Source organism: Lipotes vexillifer, unplaced genomic scaffold (genome assembly GCF_000442215.2).
Source record: "Lipotes vexillifer unplaced genomic scaffold, Lipotes_vexillifer_v1.1 scaffold90, whole genome shotgun sequence".
In the NCBI taxonomy this organism is placed as follows: domain Eukaryota; kingdom Metazoa; phylum Chordata; class Mammalia; order Artiodactyla; family Lipotidae; genus Lipotes; species Lipotes vexillifer.
Genome location: NW_006782310.1, coordinates 2,615,653 through 2,633,891, shown reverse-complemented (window position 1 = coordinate 2,633,891; position 18,239 = coordinate 2,615,653). Strand labels below are relative to the sequence as shown.

The window sequence follows — 18,239 nt, the reverse complement described above, 5'->3', positions numbered from 1 at the left end:
ACTGCAGAGCAGAATAAAGAAAAAAGAATGAAAAGAACTGAGGAGAGTCTCAGAGACCTCTGGGACAACATTAAACGCACCAACATTCAAATTATAGGGGTTCCAGAAGAAGAAGAGAAAAAGAAAGGGACTGAGAAAATATTTGACGAGATTATAGTTGAAAACTTCCCTAATATGGGAAAGGAAATAGTTAATCAAATCCTGGAAGCACAGAGAGTCCCATACAGGATAAATCCAAAGAGAAATACGCCAAGACACATATTAATCAAACTGTCAAAAGTTAAATACAAAGAAAACATATTAAAAGCAGCAAGGGAAAAACAACAAATAACACACAAGGGAATCCCCATAAGTTTAACAGCTGATCTTTCAGCAGAAACTCTGCAAGCCAGAAGGGACTGGCAGGACATATTTAAAGTGATAAAGGAGAAAAAACTGCAACCAAGATTACTCTACCCAGCAAGGATCTCATTCAGATTTGATGGAGAAATGAACACCTTTACAGACAAGCAAAAGCTGAGAGAGTTCAGCACCACCAAACTAGCTTTACAACAAATGCTAAAGGAACTTCTCTAGGCAAGAAACACAAGAGGAGGAAAAGACCTACAATAACAAACACAAAACAATTAAGAAAATGGGAATAGGAACATACGTATCGATAATTACCTTAAATGGTAAATGGACTAAATGCTCCCACCAAAAGACACAGATTGGCTGAATGGATACAAAAACAAGACCCATATATTTGCTGTCTACAAGAGACCCACTTCAGACCTAGAGACATATACAGACTGCAAGTAAGGGGATGGAAAAAGATATTCCATGCAAATGGAAACCAAAAGAAAGCTGGAGTAGCAATTCTCATATCAGAAAAAACAGACTTTGAAATAAAGACTATTACAAGAGACGAAGAAGGACACTACATAATGATCAAGGGATCGATCCAAGAAGAAGATATAACAATTGTAAATGTTTATGCACCCAACATAGGAGCACCTCAATACATAAGGCAAATACTAACAGCCATAAAAGGAGAATTCGACAGTAACACAGTCATAGGAGGGGACTTTAACACCCCACTTTCACCAATGGACAGATCATCCAAAATGAAAATAAATAAGGAAACACAAGCTTTAAATGATACATTAAACAAGATGGACTTAATTGATATTTGTAGGACATTCCATCCAAAAACAACAGAATACACATTTTTCTCAAGTGCTCATGGAACATTCTCCAGGATAGATCATATCTTGGGTCACAAATGAAGCCTTGGTAAATTTAACAAAATTGAAATTGTATCAAGTATCTTTTCCGACCACAACGCTATGAGACGAGATATCAATTACAGGAAACGATCTGTGAAAAATACAAACACATGGAGGCTAAACAATTAACTACTTAATAACAAAGTGATCACTGAAGAAATCAAAGAGGAAATAAAAAAATACCTAGAAACAAATGTCAATGGAGGCACGACGACCCAAAACCTATGGGATGCAAGCAAAAGCAGTTCTAAGAGGGAAGTTTATAGAAATACAATCCTACCTTAAGAAACAGGAAACATCTCGAATAAACAACCTAATCTGGCACCTAAAGCAATGAGAGAAAGAAACACAAAAAAACCCCAAAGTTAGAAGAAGGAAAGAAATCATAAAAATCAGATCTGAAATAAATGAAAAAGAAATGAAGGAAATGATAGCAAAGATGAATAAAACTAAAAGCTGGTTCTTTGAGAAGATAAACAAAATTGATAAACCATTAGCCAGACTCATCAAGAAAAAAAGGGAGAACACTCAAATCAATAGAATTAGAAATGAAAAAAGGAGAAGTAACAACTGCCACTGCAGAAATACAAAACATCATGAGAGATTACGACAAGCAACTCTATGCCAATAAAATGGACAACCTGGAATGGACAAATTCTTAGATATGCACAACCTGCCAAGACTGAATCAGGAAGAAATAGAAAATATGAACAGACAAATCACAAGCACTGAAATTGAAACTGTAATTAAAAATCCTCCAACAAACAAAAGCCCAGGACCACATGGCTTCACAGGTAAATTCTATCAAACATTTAGAGAAGAGCTAACACCTATCCTTCTCAAACTCTTCGAAAATAGAGCAGAGGGAGGAACACTCCCAAACTCATTCTACGAGGCCACCATCACCTTGATACCAAAACCAGACAAGGATATCACCAAGTAAGAAAACTACAGGCCAATATCACTGTTGAACATAGATGCAAAAATCCTCAACAAATACTAGCAAACAGAATCCAACAGCACATTAAAAGGATCATACACCATGATCAAGTGGGGTTTATTCCAGGAATGCAAGGATTCTTCAATATATGCAAATCAATCAACGTGATACACCATATTAACAAACTGAAGGAGAAAATCCATATGATCATCTCAATAGATGCAAAGAAAGCTTTTGACAAAATTCAACACCCATATATGATAAAAACCCTCCAGAAAGTAGGCGTAGAGGGAACTTTCCTCAACATAATAAAGGCCCTATATGACAAACCCACAACCAACATCGTCCTCAGTGGTGAAAAACTGAAAGCATCTCCACTAAGATCAGGAACAAGACAAGGTTGCCCGCTCTCAACCCTCTTATTCAACATAGTTTTGGAAGTTTTAGCCACAGCAATCAGAGAAGAAAAGCAAATAAAAGGAATCCAAATCGGAAAAGAAGAAGTAAAGCTGTCACTGTTTGCAGATGACATGATACTATACATAGAGAATCCTAAAGATGCTACCAGAAAACTACTAGAGCTAATCAATGAATTTGGTAAAGTAGCAGGATACAAAATTAATGCACAGAAATCTCTGGCATTCCTATACATTAATGATGAAAAATCTGAAAGTGAAATCAAGAAAACACTCCCATTTACCATTGCAACAAAAAGAAAAAAATATCTAGGAATAAACCTACCTAGGGAGACAAAAGACTTGTATGCAGAAAAGTATAAGACACTGATGAAAGAAATTAAAGATGATACAAACAGATGGAGAGATATACCATGTTCTTGGATTGGAAGAATCAACATTGTGAAAATGACTCTACTACCCAAAGCAATCTATAGATTCAATGCAATCCCTATCAAACTACCACTGGCATTTTTCACAGAACTAGAACAAAAAATTTCACAATTTGTATGGAAACACAAAAGACCCCGAATAGCCAAAGCAATCTTGAGAACAAAAAATGGAGCTGGAGGAATCAGGCTGCCTGACTTCAGACTATACTACAAAGCTACAGTAATCAAGACAGTATGGTACTGGCACAAAAACAGAAAGATAGATCAATGGAATAGGATAGAAAGCCCAGAGATAAACCCATGCACATATGGTCACCTTATCTTTGATAAAGGTGGCAGGAACGTACAGTGGAGAAAGGACAGCCTCTTCAATAAGTGGTGCTGGGAAAACTGGACAGGTACATGTAAAAGTATGAGATTAGATCACTCCCTAACACCATACACAAAAATAAGCTCAAAATGGATTAAAGACCTAAATGTAAGGCCAGAAACTATCAAACTCTTAGAGGAAAACATAGGCAGAACACTCTATGACATAAATCACAGCAAGATCCTTCTTGACCCATCTCCTAGAGTAATGGAGATAAAAACAAAAATAAACAAGGGACCTAATGAAACTTCAAAGCTTTTGCACAGCAAAGGAAACCATAAACAAGACCAAAAGACAGCCCTCAGAATGGGAGAAAATATTTGCAAATGAAGCAACTGACAGTGGATTAATCTTCAAAATTTATAAGCAGCTCACGCAGCTCAATAACAAAAAAAAACAAACAACCCAATCCAAAAATGGGCAGAAGACCTAAATAGACATTTCTCCAAAGAAGATATACAGACTGGCAACAAACACATGAAAGAATGCTCAACATCATTAATCATTAGAGAAATGCAAATCAAAACTACAATGAGATATCATCTCACATCAGTCAGAATGGCCATCATCAAAAAATCTGGAAACAATAAATGCTGGAGATGGTGGGGAGAAAAGGGAACACTCTTGCACTGCTGGTGGGAATGTGAATTGGTACAGCCACTATGGAGAACAGTACGGAGGTTCCTTAAAAAACTACAAATAGAACTACCATATGACCCAGCAATCCCATTACTGGGCATATACCCTGAAAAACCATAATTCAAAAAGAGTCATGTACCGAAATGTTCACTGCAACTCTATTTACAATAGCCAGGAGATGGAAACAACCTAAGTGTCCATCATCGGATGAATGGATAAAGAAGAGGTGGAACATATATACAATGGAACATTACTCAGCCATGAAAAGAAACGAAATTGAGCTATTTGTAATGAGGTGGATGGACCTAGAGTCTGTCATACAAAGTGAAGTAAGTCAGAAAGAGAAAGACAAATACCGTATGCTAACACATATATATGGAATCTAAGAAAAAAAAATGTCATGAAGAACCTAGGGGTAAGACAGGAATAAAGACACAGACCTACTAGAGAATGGACTTGAGGATATGGGGAGGCCGAAGGGTAAGCTGTGACAAAATGAGAGTGTGGCATGGACATATATACACTACCAAACGTAAAATAGATAGCTAGTGGGAAGCAGCCGCATAGCACAGGGAGATCAGCTCGGTGCTTTGTGACCACCTAGAGGGGTGGGATAGGGAGGGTGGGAGGGAGGGAGATGCAAGAGGGAAGAGATATGGGAACATATGTATTTGTATAACTCATTCACTTTGTTATAAAGCAGAAACTAACACACCATTGTAAAGCAGTTATACGCCAATAAAGATGTAAAAAAAATTTTTTTTCAAGTTATAGATAAAAATTCTACAACAGTTGGACTGGAAAAAAAAAAAAAACAACTTTCAAGCATTAATTGTGTATGTGGGAATTAAAGCACAAATTACTCTACCCATGATGATCTAAAGTTGCTGTCAATTGTCAGCTCTTAAATCCCTCTTTCTTTCTTAGGGATCTGACTGTCTGTGAGAGTCAAATTCTGCCCAAGGAGAATATGTTCCTCGTAACCATGAGGCAAAGGAGAAAGTACTTTCAAATTAGCTCAGTCAGTACCATACTTAGGTGTGACTGGTATTATTTTTAAAACACACACATACACAAACAAAAATAATAAATTAAAAAGCGGTTATAGCCTCCTACACTATTGGTGGGCACGTACATTGGTGCAGTCACTATGGAGAACAGTATGGAGGTTCCTCAAAAAGCTAAAAACAGAGTTGCCGTATGATCCAGCAATCCCACTCATGGGCATGTATCCAGACAAAACTATAATTCAAAAAGATATATGCACCCGTATGTTCATAGCAGCACTATTCATAATAGCCAAGACATGGAAACAACCTAAACGTCCATCAAAAGATGAATGGATAAAGAAGATGTGGTGTGTATATATACACAATGGAATATTACCTAGCCATAAAAAAATAATGAAATAATGTCATTTACAGCAACACGGATGGATGTACCTAGAGATTATCATACTAAGTGAAGTTAAGTCACACAGAGAAAGACAAATACTGTATGATATCACTTATATGTGGAATCTAAAATATGACATGAATGAACTTATCTATGAAACAGATTCATAGACACAGAGAAGAGACTTTTGGCTGCCAAGTGGGGCTGGGGGCAGGATGGACTGGGAGTTTGGGATTAGCAGATGCAAACTATTATATATATGTAGAATGGATAAACAAGGTCCTATTGTATAGCACAGGGAACTGTATTCAATATCCTATGATAAACCATAATGGTAAAGAATATGAAAAGTAATGTATATGCATGTATAATTGAATCACCTTGCTGTACAGCAGAAATTAACACATTGCAAATCAACTACTTGAATAAAATATGTTTTTTAAAAAGTGGTTTTACATAAAGAGGAAAATGGAGAGAGTAAAGGGTAATACCTCAGGCTCTCTCCCAAATAAGGACTAAACAAATGTATATGGAGAGTCAAAATTTTTGGAAAAAAATGTGAGAATTAAATATGTGTCCAAGACTACTTATCTCTAACGCATTTATTAATGAAAATGCTTAGATTAAAAACAAAAAAACAAAAAACAGGAGATTTTTACTAAAATCCAGTTAGGAAAGCCAAAATTGACTTCATGTGCTATTTTCAGTCCAAAATGAATTTTCATGGACAAGTTATAAACCCCTGAAAATGCATTTTTAAAAATTTAAGTGCTGATATGCCACTATAATTTTACCTGCAATTTCTTACACTGAGAGACTACTGCCTTTTATCACACGTTTATAAAGTTTTATAGCATATGATTGTGCTAAGTGAAACAGAGAATTACATTTTCATTTCCTTCTAAGAGAAATGAGAAGAAAATGCTCTAGTACTTACTTTTCTCCATAAAACCTTTCGAAGAATTTTTCTTTCCAGGGTTCTGTTTTCTTTTCCTTTTCAATTTCTTGCCTTATCCGCAATTGCATTTCTGGAGTAAACTCTCCTAGAAAGGAAATGCTTAGATATTGAATGAAAGTTGTCACATGTTTTGCCAGTTAATAAAGAAAACATGTAACTAATTTGAATAAACTTTTATGGATGCCAAAAGGTAAAAAAGCTGAGTACTGATAATATTTATACAGCTTCTTTTTTAATGAACATCACTCAGTCATTTAGTCTTAGACAGACTCTAAAGCATTTAGCAAATGTACTGAGTGTGAGGCGTTGTAAATGAAAGTGTATATTCACTGTCCTTGATGAAACCATCTGGTGAAAGAAAAAGCACACAGTTGAGTATAATAACACAATGTGGAAAGCCCTGTATAGGTCATAAGAATAAATGTAGGGAGAGTACTTAATCCTCCCTAAATTGATTAGGGAAGACCATACATAGAACCTGATCCTTGAGTTAGCTTTTGAAAGATGACCAAGCTTTCCTAAAGTAATTAGTTCACAAGGCACAGGGATATGAATACGTATATTTATGTGCTTTTGGTTGGCCAATTATGGTAGAACACAGGATGAAATGAAATAGGAAAGGTAGGCGGTGGCCAATTACCCAACACATGTTTTAAAGAGATCCCTGAATTTTTCCTGTAAGAGACAGAGGGAGGTCCTGGTGGTGTTCAGTGCGGGAGGAATATGGCCAAATTAGCAGCTTAGGAACTGGCTGGGAGGCTACTGAGTAGCATAGATGAGAGATGGAGACTACAGTCAGGCCAGCATCTTGAGAATGTTGAAGAAGATTCAAAGACACAAGTAACAGTTCATAACCAGATGGACCTGGGGAGAAGGAAGAGGAACAAAGACATCATCAAGGTTTCAAAGTGAGGAGCTGTGAGAAAAGGGGGTGACCTTAGCAGACAGAAGGCAGAAGAAATAGTAGACATTAAAAGGGAAGAGAGGGCTTCCCTGGTGGCGCAGTGGTTGAGAGTCCGCCTGCCGGTGCAGGGGACACGGGTTCGTGCCCCGGTCCGGGAGGATCCCACGTGCCGCGGAGTGGCTGGGCCCGTGAGCCATGGCCGCTGAGCCTGCGCGTCCGGAGCCTGTGCTCCGCAACGCGAGAGGCCACAACAGTGAGAGGCCCGCGTACCGCAAAAAGAAAAAGAAAAAGAAAAAAAGGGAAGAGAGTTTAATACTGGCATTTTCGTTTTAAGGTGCCTGATACTGGAAAGATCCAGCAGGTTTGTGGAATGGAGCAGCAAAGGATTGGGAAAGAGGACTTCCAGCCAGATTTGGACGTTCTCAGCATGTGGGCTATATAGCTGAAACCAGCTGAATGAGGCTCTTAGAGCATGGGAATAGTTGCAAAAGCAAATAGCAGGGAAGAGAATGGTGGAGACATCACCATTTACCATCAGGTGAAGGAATAGGAGCTCCTGAAGGAAGGTGAGAAAAGGCTGTCAGAAAGGTAGCCCGGGGACACAATTTAAAATATATTATGAATGTCGAAGGCAGATGGTTTCAAATTAGATGGGGTAGATAACAAGTGAGACATAGGAGAAGGAAGATGAAATGCCAAGGACTGAGAAGAGGAAAGTGAACTTTGCAATGAGAAAGCCATTCGTATTCTTTAGAAGGGACTGTTCCCATTGTGTATGGTGGGGTCACACCCAACCATAAAAATGTGAGTGGGCAAGGGAGTAAAAATGTGGTAACACTGGGTATTTTTTAGTCTTTCATGAAGCTTGGTGACTAAAGGAATGATAAGATGAAGTGGTGGCTTCAGGGGAAGACTGTATTAAAAGAAGATTCTTCCAGGCTCTCAGACATTAGAGAATGCACAATGCATCAAACACATGATTTAAATGATTATTCCAAAGAAAATCTTGCTATACCAAAAAATTTTATTATGTTCCAGATAACGTCATGCTTTCTTCAAAAATACTGGACTTTCTCTAGTTGAGCCCTCGCACAGAAACGAAGACCCAACAAAGCAAAAATAAATAAATTAATTAATTAATAAAAATACTGGACATCAAAAATGCAAAGTATAACAAAAGAATTAATGAAGTCATTTGCAATAGGATGTGAGTTCTTACTCAAGTATACTTCAGGGGGGAAAACGACTTGGGAAGCAGAGAAAGGTGCAAATCTCAGTACAGTCTGTTGACTTAAATATGTCAAATAATAACGGGAAATAGAAATTTACCTTCTGCCAGTCGCTGTTTCCAGCCTTGTGCTGCATATGCAAAGAATTCATTATTTAGAGCTGAAGTACTGAGGCGTAAAATTCCATCACTTCCCATCTAGGAAATAAGCCGACAAAAACAAGATTCCATCAAGAATAATTCAAAGCAAAAGTATGCAGGGAAGAAGCAAAAACTGAGGGTGTGAGTGTGTGTGTGAGAGAGAGAGAAAGAGCGTGAGAAGAGAAACAGCAGGGTAAAAGGCAGGGAGGAAAGGAATCTAACAAAAGATGAATTTGCTAGTAGGAAAACTGCACTGCTTACAGTGACTATTATAATGACTAAATACATCAACTTAGAGGAAATCTGTATTAGGCATTTCCATTATCAGTGGTGAGTATAACAAATGTATGTGATTTAATCAAAAAATTTATATCTTTGACATTTTTATATGCTTTAAATGATACCAAATTAAACATCTACATATGTGTATACCTTTAGTTTTTTTTTAAATTAAATTCTCTAAAGTTTGTGGAAGCTAAAGAAATCTAGTCTGATCACTTGGATTCTTCCACTGTCTGAGGTTCAGTTCAGACGACAAAGTTCTGAAACATTAAAACAAATACACCCACACTGTCATACATACCCTTCGCTCTATTCTTCTCGCCTCTTTGGGTGCACACAGAAAACAGGTATACAAAGTTTAAAATCTGTGCAACTGTATGCTACTAACCTTTTTCCTCAAATTTATTATTTTTCAAATTCATGTACGTATAGAAGAGATTTGGATAAGCATCATCGAACTGGATGCTTTTAACTTTCCAACTATTTACTACATCTGCCCTGTGAACGTACTCTGCTTGCTGACACAGGGGATAAAAATAATTAGTGTTGTCCTTGGCTGGCTTCTCATGTAGTTGAGGAGTGAAGACAGAACACATAACAAGTTAAACAATGCCAAGCATGAGGTGGGTGGGAATTAAGAAGGGGGGAAAAAAAAAAGCTAGGGGAGGGTATCTAGGTGGATGTGAGTGGTTAGGCAGAACTTGATGCCAGAGGTGAAATGGGTTAGGGTCTTGGGCAAGTAACAGGATTGAGGCAGAATGGTTTTATATAAAGCATACAATACAGAGTGGGAGCTTTGTCGTAGAGGAGGAACATCACAAACAATCAGTAACTGGACTGTTCATGAAGGCGTGAAGATGTTTTAGCCTGCTATTGAGTCAGTTTGGCAAACTGTAGCTCCAGTTATGTTTTCAAAGATTTCCTCTTACTCTCATAGACACCCCCGTGTGTCCTAAGCGCTAATAAGTCACTGCTATCTGAAAACACACTCAGACACGTCTTAGCCCCATGTTTTTGTTCGTCTGCAGTCTTCTCTACACCCCATTTTCACCCACTGAAATACTGTCCCTCTTTTAAAATTTAACTCAAATCATGCCTTCATGAAAATGTCAGCTAAACCATCATTTGGGAGCAAAGGAGAATGCTGAGTCTAAAAGTAAATATTATACTAGCAATTCAAAGCCGGATAATGGTCAACAAATCCAGAAAAGAGAGACACTGAACAGGTGTGAGACATCCCGGACGCTGCCATCATGACAGCCGCAGATTTGAGATCCTGAGTTTCCTCATCTAAGAAGATACTGATAACCATACTAAAATATTCAATACACTTGGACAATTTCAGGCAAGACTTTGTTCATTCATGGATTCACTGTTTACTCACAATTATTTCACCTTCATTCAATAGATACTTATTAAGCCACTCATACGAACCTGTGTACCGGGTGCTTTTTGGGTGCAGGCAATACGGTGGCAGTAAAGAAAAAGGCTCTGCCCTTATATTCTGAACATATTCCCCATACAGCAGATGGTTCTGGTCCCTGTGCATCTCTCCCACCCACCTGAGCTCAGCACGGCTGTGACGTACAGTGACATCGCCACGCACGTGTCCCACCTCAGGGTCTTACCACAGCCCCAAGATGTGAGTGGCTAAATGGCCTCGCCTTCCCACCTTTTAATTGGACACTTCTAGGACACTATCTCCTGGCACGCAGTATATGAACTGAGTCAAAGGATGCCATTTGGTGCTGTGTCCCCAACAGTTAGGACTAGTAGGTGGAAGGCAAGTGCCCTGAAGAGAAAAAGGAATTGGTTTACTATGAGGTACAGTTGTGGAAGGCACAATGGAAAAGGTTAGATTTTCTACATTTGAGAACACGCATGGTGCTTCATAATTTGGAGTCCATGCACAATGCCTATTATATTGCAGGCACTCAATAAATGTCTATTGCCCTGTCCTTGCTTCGTGTAAGAGAAAGATTTAAAATTTAACTCCGGTAGCTGACATATAGGATTTTAGTTTAGTGTGTTCTGCCAGGCCAAGGGAATGATTAGTTATTAATTGAAATTTCAGCATAATTTTAAAACACAAAGAAATACCAGATCCAGGTTAGCTCTGACAGAGTCTCAAGATTTCAGCACATGAAAATGCAAGGCAGTGTGAAATGAACACATTCAAGAATATGGAAGCTAGCCCGGGAGGAAAATGTTTTTCTTTTAAAACCGAAAAATAATATTAACTGCCAGGCTTCCAGCCTGTCTGAGACAGCACAATTAAACACTAGGGCTAAATTAAATATGTGCCAATAAAACTTTTTAAATACACTATTAATTTTATGGTGTTTAAGGAATACTGTCCAAAAGACATGGCATTTTAATGAGCTGGAACAATAAATGTTTCTGAAAGTTTTATTTATTTATTTATCACGGAGCTATAAATTCTGGTTTTTCTGATTACCCACAATAGAAACATTCATTCTAAAAACTCCCCTAACTCTCTTATAGTGAAGTATTCAAATAAGCTATTGATAAGCTATGCTTCTTTTTTAATTAGAAGGAGAAAAACTCTGTGCTGTTGTGGAAGAAAATAAGTATGGTTAAAGGAAAACTTATTTGTGGAGAGATCCTTTCACAGAGATTTAAGTCTCTATTGGTGAGTATGTCATTTGCCTTTGGCGTTGGTTATATTAACGTACATTTTATGGGATGGATATCAGTGGAATTCAAAGGATTAAAATGTTATTGCTACTTGCAAACTATCCAATGTTTGAAGTTTGAGGAATGTTAATTCTGTATGAGAATATATTTACATTTAATAATAACCCTTTGCACCTCTAAAAGATTCTTTATCCCTTTTTTTCTAATTTGGGGTTTCTTGCAAGTGATTCGGAATGCGTGGCACGTGGGTTGCTTAGAGGAAGCGTGAGAAATGTGCTGGAGAGTCAGAAAGTGGCTAAATCATAATGGGACACCTAGATATACTCGGCAATTTGGACTTCATCCTACAGGTAATGGGGAGCGATTCAAAGCGAAGCCAAAACAAGACGAAAAGGTTCGTGCTGAGTGTGTGCGGGGAAGTGGACCACTGATGTAGACGGTGTGCCCAGGACGAGCCTCTCTAATGCTCACTGTTGATCAGGACACCGGAGCTGAAACCTGAATGAGAGGAGAAGGAGCCACGCAGCCATGGTTGGGAGAGCCTGCTTGGTGGAGGGGCGTAAATGCAGAGGCCCTCAGGTGGGGCTTGCGAGGAGGCCCTGAGAGATGGAAAGATCTTAGAAGCAGGAGAAACAGGGGCTGAGGGGCCAGGATCATACTGGGCCTCGGAGCCCACTGTAAAGACTGGCTTTTCCCCCAAGCGAGCTGGAAAGCCTCTGGGATTTTGGCCTGACAAATGAAAAGATCTGACATTTCAAAAGGATAGCTCTGACTGCTGCATTTTAAAAAAGACTTTAGAGCTGTCCAACAGCAATATAAACATTGGGCCACATCTGTGATTTTAATTATTCTAATAATCACATTAACATAGCAAAAAGAAACATGAAATTAATTCTAATAACACATTTTATTTAATCCAACCTATGAGAAATGTTATTGTTTCAATATATAATCAACACGAAATATTATTAATGAGATATTTCTCATTCCCTTTGTATACTAACCGTTTCATATCCAGTATATATTTTTATAACACATCTCAATTCAGATCACCCATAGTTCTAAAGCTCAACAGTCACTGCTGGCTAGCAGCTACTGTATTGGAAAGCATAGTTTTAGAAGATAAAGACTCACCAGGGACTTGAGTATGTAGTTATTGAGATAATCCAAATAGTAGGTTGACATCTGTAGAGGTGGTGAGAAATGGTTGGGTTCTGATTATATTCTGAAGGTTGAGCCAACAGGACTTGATGATGGATTGGATGTGCGGTATGAGAGAAAGCAAGCAGGCAAGGATGACGCCAAAGACTTCTGGCCTTGGCAATTGAAATTACGAAACTGCTGTTTATTACAACGGAAAACACTATGGGAGTACGAGGTTTAGTTCTGAAACAATTAAGGTTGAGATGCTGATTATAATTCCAAACTGATGTCTTAGATATATCATTCTGCATGTAGTGTAAAGAATGCCCTGGATAAAGACATGACAAGAAACAGGGACTCCTGGCAAGAAGTACCAAGAGAAGGCCATGGAACAAATGATGAGAAGTCTTAAGACTGTTCAGGCAGTGGGAGTAAAGATGCATGTCCTCCAGGAGGAATAAGGGAACCAGAAATGATGGGGCTGAGTGAGCGTGTGTGTGGGTGGTGAATGAGATAAAGGCATGAAAGATGATGGCCAAGAACAAGTCTTGGATAATTTGGTAGATGCTGGAAACACCCATCAGGACAGGAAAAGGCACAGGAGGGGCAGTGTCTTGGACAAAGACATGCTGGGTCTTTCTTTGGATATGCTAATATAGGGACATCAGGAGGGCATCCAAGTAAAGATGATCTAATCAAGAGCCGAAACTCGGGGAAGAAGCTCAATGGTGAGGAAGGAATCAAACACAGAAAATTATGGATATGGATATGGATGAGAAAACCCAGGAAGGATTTACCGAAAGAGAAGACAGCTTAAAGCAGGGCCCTGAGGAACACCAACGTAGGAGGAATGGGCAGAAGAAGTAAAATCCTGTTAGGAAGACTGAGGAAAGGCAGCCAAGAGGTAGGAAGAAAATCAAAGCAGACGGCGTCGTACCTGAAAGGAGAGAAAGAGTTTCAAGAAGCTCTGTACTGTGTATGTGCTAATATCTATCAAGCCACGTGCAATTACTTAGGTCAACACCGGGTACAGTACACTATACTAGCTGTTGTGTCCAATAAAACATGAATAGGGTCTTTAGAGCAAAGACAACCTAGTCAGTGAGAGGCTAGCCAGGAGTCTAATGCAAAGGCGAAAGAGTAATGAGCAGAGAGACCATAAGCTGTTATTACTGACCCTCTTATACCCTGATCTAGCATCCAGAGCCCTTGTATTCTATACCCCAATAGGAATTAAAGTCAGGATATTCATTCTTTCTAAAGGGTAATTTTTCATTTTTTACCCTACCATTAGGTATGATTCAGATGGCTCAGAAGACTCTATATAAAGTACAGCTCAAGTTTTATCCATAAGAGAAAATGTAATTCTTTAAGCATAAAGTTAGGCATAAAAAATGAAAGAGAGCTTCTGAGAAAGACAGTATCAGTAAGGGAGAGAGGATCAGCGGTATACTAAAGACAGTTTGGCCAATAATTTTTTATTGCTACTTCTAAAACTGCATTAAGACAATATTTCCCAAACTGTGCTTTGCAAAATAGGAATTTTAAGGGGTAATTATAATTTTAATGGGTAATCTATCTAGAAGGAAATTGATTCTACCATCCAATAAATATAGCCTATAACTACTAAATATGGTTAAATGGTTTACTTTACTATAAGTATTCTCAAATATGCTAGAATTTACTTTAAACCCTTAAGAATATATGTATCATGCAGTATTTCGCAAACTTTTAAACCGTGTAATCCTCTTCCAGAACAATTATCAATATCTCATGAAACAAGTACAAGTGTTCTCCAGAATACGGGCTGGGAGATGATGCATTAAAAGTTGTGCAAGTATTATTGTCAGAAGCAGTCAAATGAGATAAACCTAGCACAATGAATTTGCACACACTAGGTACTAAATCCTTGTTAAGCAACATGAGTGCAAATTTCTAAGATCTGGACATGGGATAATTTTCAGTATACCTCAAAAATCAAATATTAAAAATAAATAAATAAAATAGTGAAAACTAGTAAAGGATGATGCTATAAGCCTAAACAACCTCAATTTCAAAGCCCACTGCAGAAAACAATTATTCGACATTACTTTTAAAAATTATATCAAACTAAAAATACATATAACAACTTTTCTTTAAATACATAGAGACTATCATTATAAAGTTGTAATCAAGATTATCTGGAATTATATGGAGGTTAAAGAAAAAAAAAAACGCGACACCATTTTCATCTTCCCTCCACCTCATTTTTTTTAGGTGTCCATGGAATTAAGCTGATGTGAACAAAAGAGAAATCTCAGAAAATATTACCCCCCAAAATCAACATTTAGATGGGAAAGTAGAAGGCTTTTGTCATCACTGTTATGATAGGCCATTAAAGTTGATTTTATAATAAAAGCCTCTCTTCTGAGTCGAGCTGGTTCCTTTTCTTCATACTACTTGCTGCTCTGGGAATCACTGCTGAGCACTGGGACAGAGTCCACAAGGTATGAAGTTCCGCAGGGAAGAATTTGGGAGATGGAAGATCCACTGTACTTAGGATGATGGCAGGTGTAATTGTTAACTAGAATAAAGTCCTTGAGGCAGAGGAGTGGGCAACATTTAATTATTAAATGAGATGTTCAAGTATGTAAATTGCAAAGGGCTTTGAAAACGAAGATTATAAAATGACAAAATAACAGCTGGTCTTGTGGGAATAGATTATCACTTCATTAAAAAATACATACAGGGCTTCCCTGGTGGTGCAGTGGTTGAGAGTCCGCCTGCCGATGCAGGGGACACGGGTTCGTGCCCCGGTCTGGGAGGATCCCACGTGCCGCGGAGCGGCTGGGCCCGTGAGCCATGGCCGCTGAGCCTGCGCGTCCGGAGCCTGTGCTCCGCAATGGGAGAGGCCACAGCAGTGAGAGGCCCGCGTACCGCAAAACAAAACAAAACAAAACAAAAAAAACATATAAACACATATATGTGCATGTATCTATATATCTATATCTATACATTCATGTACATCTATATGTGTGTAATAAAGTTTTCTTCCTCTAGAAACACAATCTGTAAACAACCCAACCACTTAGCTAAGATAACCATTGCCTTTGGAATGGAATCTCTCGCACCTCCCAAGGGAATTGTTCTCCTTTCCACCAGACACCTGCCCAAGCCTCCAGGTTGGCAGAGGAGGTCTTCAATTAGAGGCTGGGAAGGCCATCCCCTAGAGTAAGACCTGCTGGTAAGCAATTTCTCAGGACCCAATTAACAGGGAAAACAAATTCCCTAGAAATAAGAGAAAAAGATATTCTCATAGTTGGTGCTACGAATTTCAGCATATACAATCAGAAGAGCGAGGGATGTATATGGTATTAAAAACACATGAAAAAAGAATCCTGATATTGATTCTTAAAAGACTTTAATTATTGAGTTTCGATTACTTTACTTACATGGGATTTCCCTTAATCTTCTGGATTAAAAAGAAAAATCATTTTCTAATGACATTGTTTTACACATTTACATTCTGCCACTTTTGCTAAGAATCACCCTGCTTTAAACTGCAAAGGGAGGAATCTCTATTCAATAATGTCTCTAACGTGTCAGCATCCTGCTCAGAAGAGGTGTAGCCTGTGGTGAAATAGGTAAAAATAATGAAATAAAGACATCTAAAGACAGAAGTCAAGTCATGAACAGATCAAGCTTTAATCAACCTCTCAAAATTAGAGAAGTATGTTTTGATGTTTATGGTTCATCTCTTCCATTAAACTTTGTGGACAACCCCTGGCCACACACTGGGACAATCTGATAGGCCTTGATGAAAAATGACTTATTTTTTTGGATCCAAATGAATATAAATAAAATTTAAACACGTTTTAGCAAATATGAGAATGTGTGTATCTTAAAAGACATTCTCTCATAATTGTATTTTCATCAATGTTCCCTCTGTGGGAGGAAAATGGAAAAGCAAACTTCCAATGCAACCACAGAATACTAGGGCTTTATTTATTGAAAGAAAGCTCATGTCCTCGTAGAGATAAAATAAGGTTCTGTTATAAGGTTGTGCGAATCAATGAATCACTGTTTCCACTTTAATACACTGAACAGCTGTGTTTAAGTGACTATCTATTAGTCACTCACTTCTTTAACAAACATTTCATAAGCAGCCAAGAACTACTTGCCAAGAACTATGAAACGGACACACGGCTTCTGCTGCCGTAAGAGCTTAGTATCTAGGATGGGACCGAAAAAAAGTAATGTTCGCTATAATAGTACGGGTAAGTACCTAGGGAAGGAAAAGATGCCATAAGAACTCCCAGGCCTGGGTACCAGTATGCCTTTAATTCCCCGTTTATAGTCTGTTAATATCTATACCTGAAGTTTACTCCTCTCCCCAGTTAAACAATGGCCCAATCTACTATTGTTCAGTTACAGTTGTATTTATAACTATAATAACGACTCTAATTAATTTAGTAGCTATGACCAGGGAGGTAGGTAAGTGGTGAAACAGGATTTGACCCCTCAAAATAATACCTTTTCTATTATACCATGGGGCTTCCTTTAATTAACATGCAAGCATTCATTCTTCTACTCAAAACCTTTATGTGGGCTTCCCTGGTGGTGCAGTGGTTGAGAGTCTGCCTGCCGATGCAGGGGACACGGGTTCATGCCCCGGTCTGGGAAGATCCCACGTGCCGCGGAGCGGCTGGGTCCGTGAGCCATGGCCACTGAGCCTGTGCGTCCGGAGCCTGTGCTCCGCAATGGGAGAGGCCACAGCAGTGAGAGGTCCACGTACCGCAAAAAAACAAAAAACAAAAAAACAAGAAAACCTTTATGTGCTAGGTGTTGGGAAAAAAAATAATAAACAAAAAGACAGATCCCTGTTCTATAAAGTTATAACGACAAATTGTGTTGAGGTCCCGGGAGGGAAAGCAACATGTGCAATGAGAGAATGCTCTAAGTGCATGTGTATGAAGGAAGGATTCTCGGAGGTATTAATTTCTAGGCAAAGATGTATGTGAAGGACGGGAAGGAGGAAGCCCTGGGGTGAATAAAGGTGAAGGTACCAAAACTCCAAAAAGGGAGGTAAAGAATACTGTTATGAAGAGAAGTGCAGTGACACTGTGGTAGCTGAAAGGTTATGTAGCATCTAGAATTGTTGTTGTTGTTTGTGCATGTTAACTTTGTTTTAAAAAATGGATATTCTTAGCTGAGAAGGATCCACCTCTACACGCTTCAGTTGCATTACTTGTAAACTATGGATGACAAACTATTCACGTCATAGAGTTTTTGTGAGGATTAAATCAATAAATATATGTAGGGCTTCCCTGGTGGCGCAGTGGTTGAGAGTCCGCCTGCCGATGCAGGGGACACGGGTTCATGCCCCGGTCCGGGAAGATCCCACACGCCGTGGAGTGGCTGGGTCCGTGAGCCATGGCTGCTGAGCCTGCGCGTCTGGAGCCTGTGCTCCGCGGCGGGAGAGGCCAC

The 18,239-nt window shown here is 38.7% G+C and overlaps 1 protein-coding gene across 1 annotated transcript in view; it reads right to left on the bottom strand.

The window, feature by feature from the left end:
* ASXL3 (ASXL transcriptional regulator 3) overlaps window positions 1-18,239 on the bottom strand; it is a 178,098-nt gene that overhangs the window by 14,485 nt on the left and 145,374 nt on the right. The window contains exons 9-10 of the mRNA XM_007455171.1: window positions 8,651-8,747; window positions 6,397-6,502 (exon numbers count right to left, since the gene is read on the bottom strand). Of these exons, the coding sequence (XP_007455233.1) occupies window positions 6,397-6,502; window positions 8,651-8,747 (203 nt within the window). The remainder of the gene's footprint in view (window positions 1-6,396; window positions 6,503-8,650; window positions 8,748-18,239) is intronic.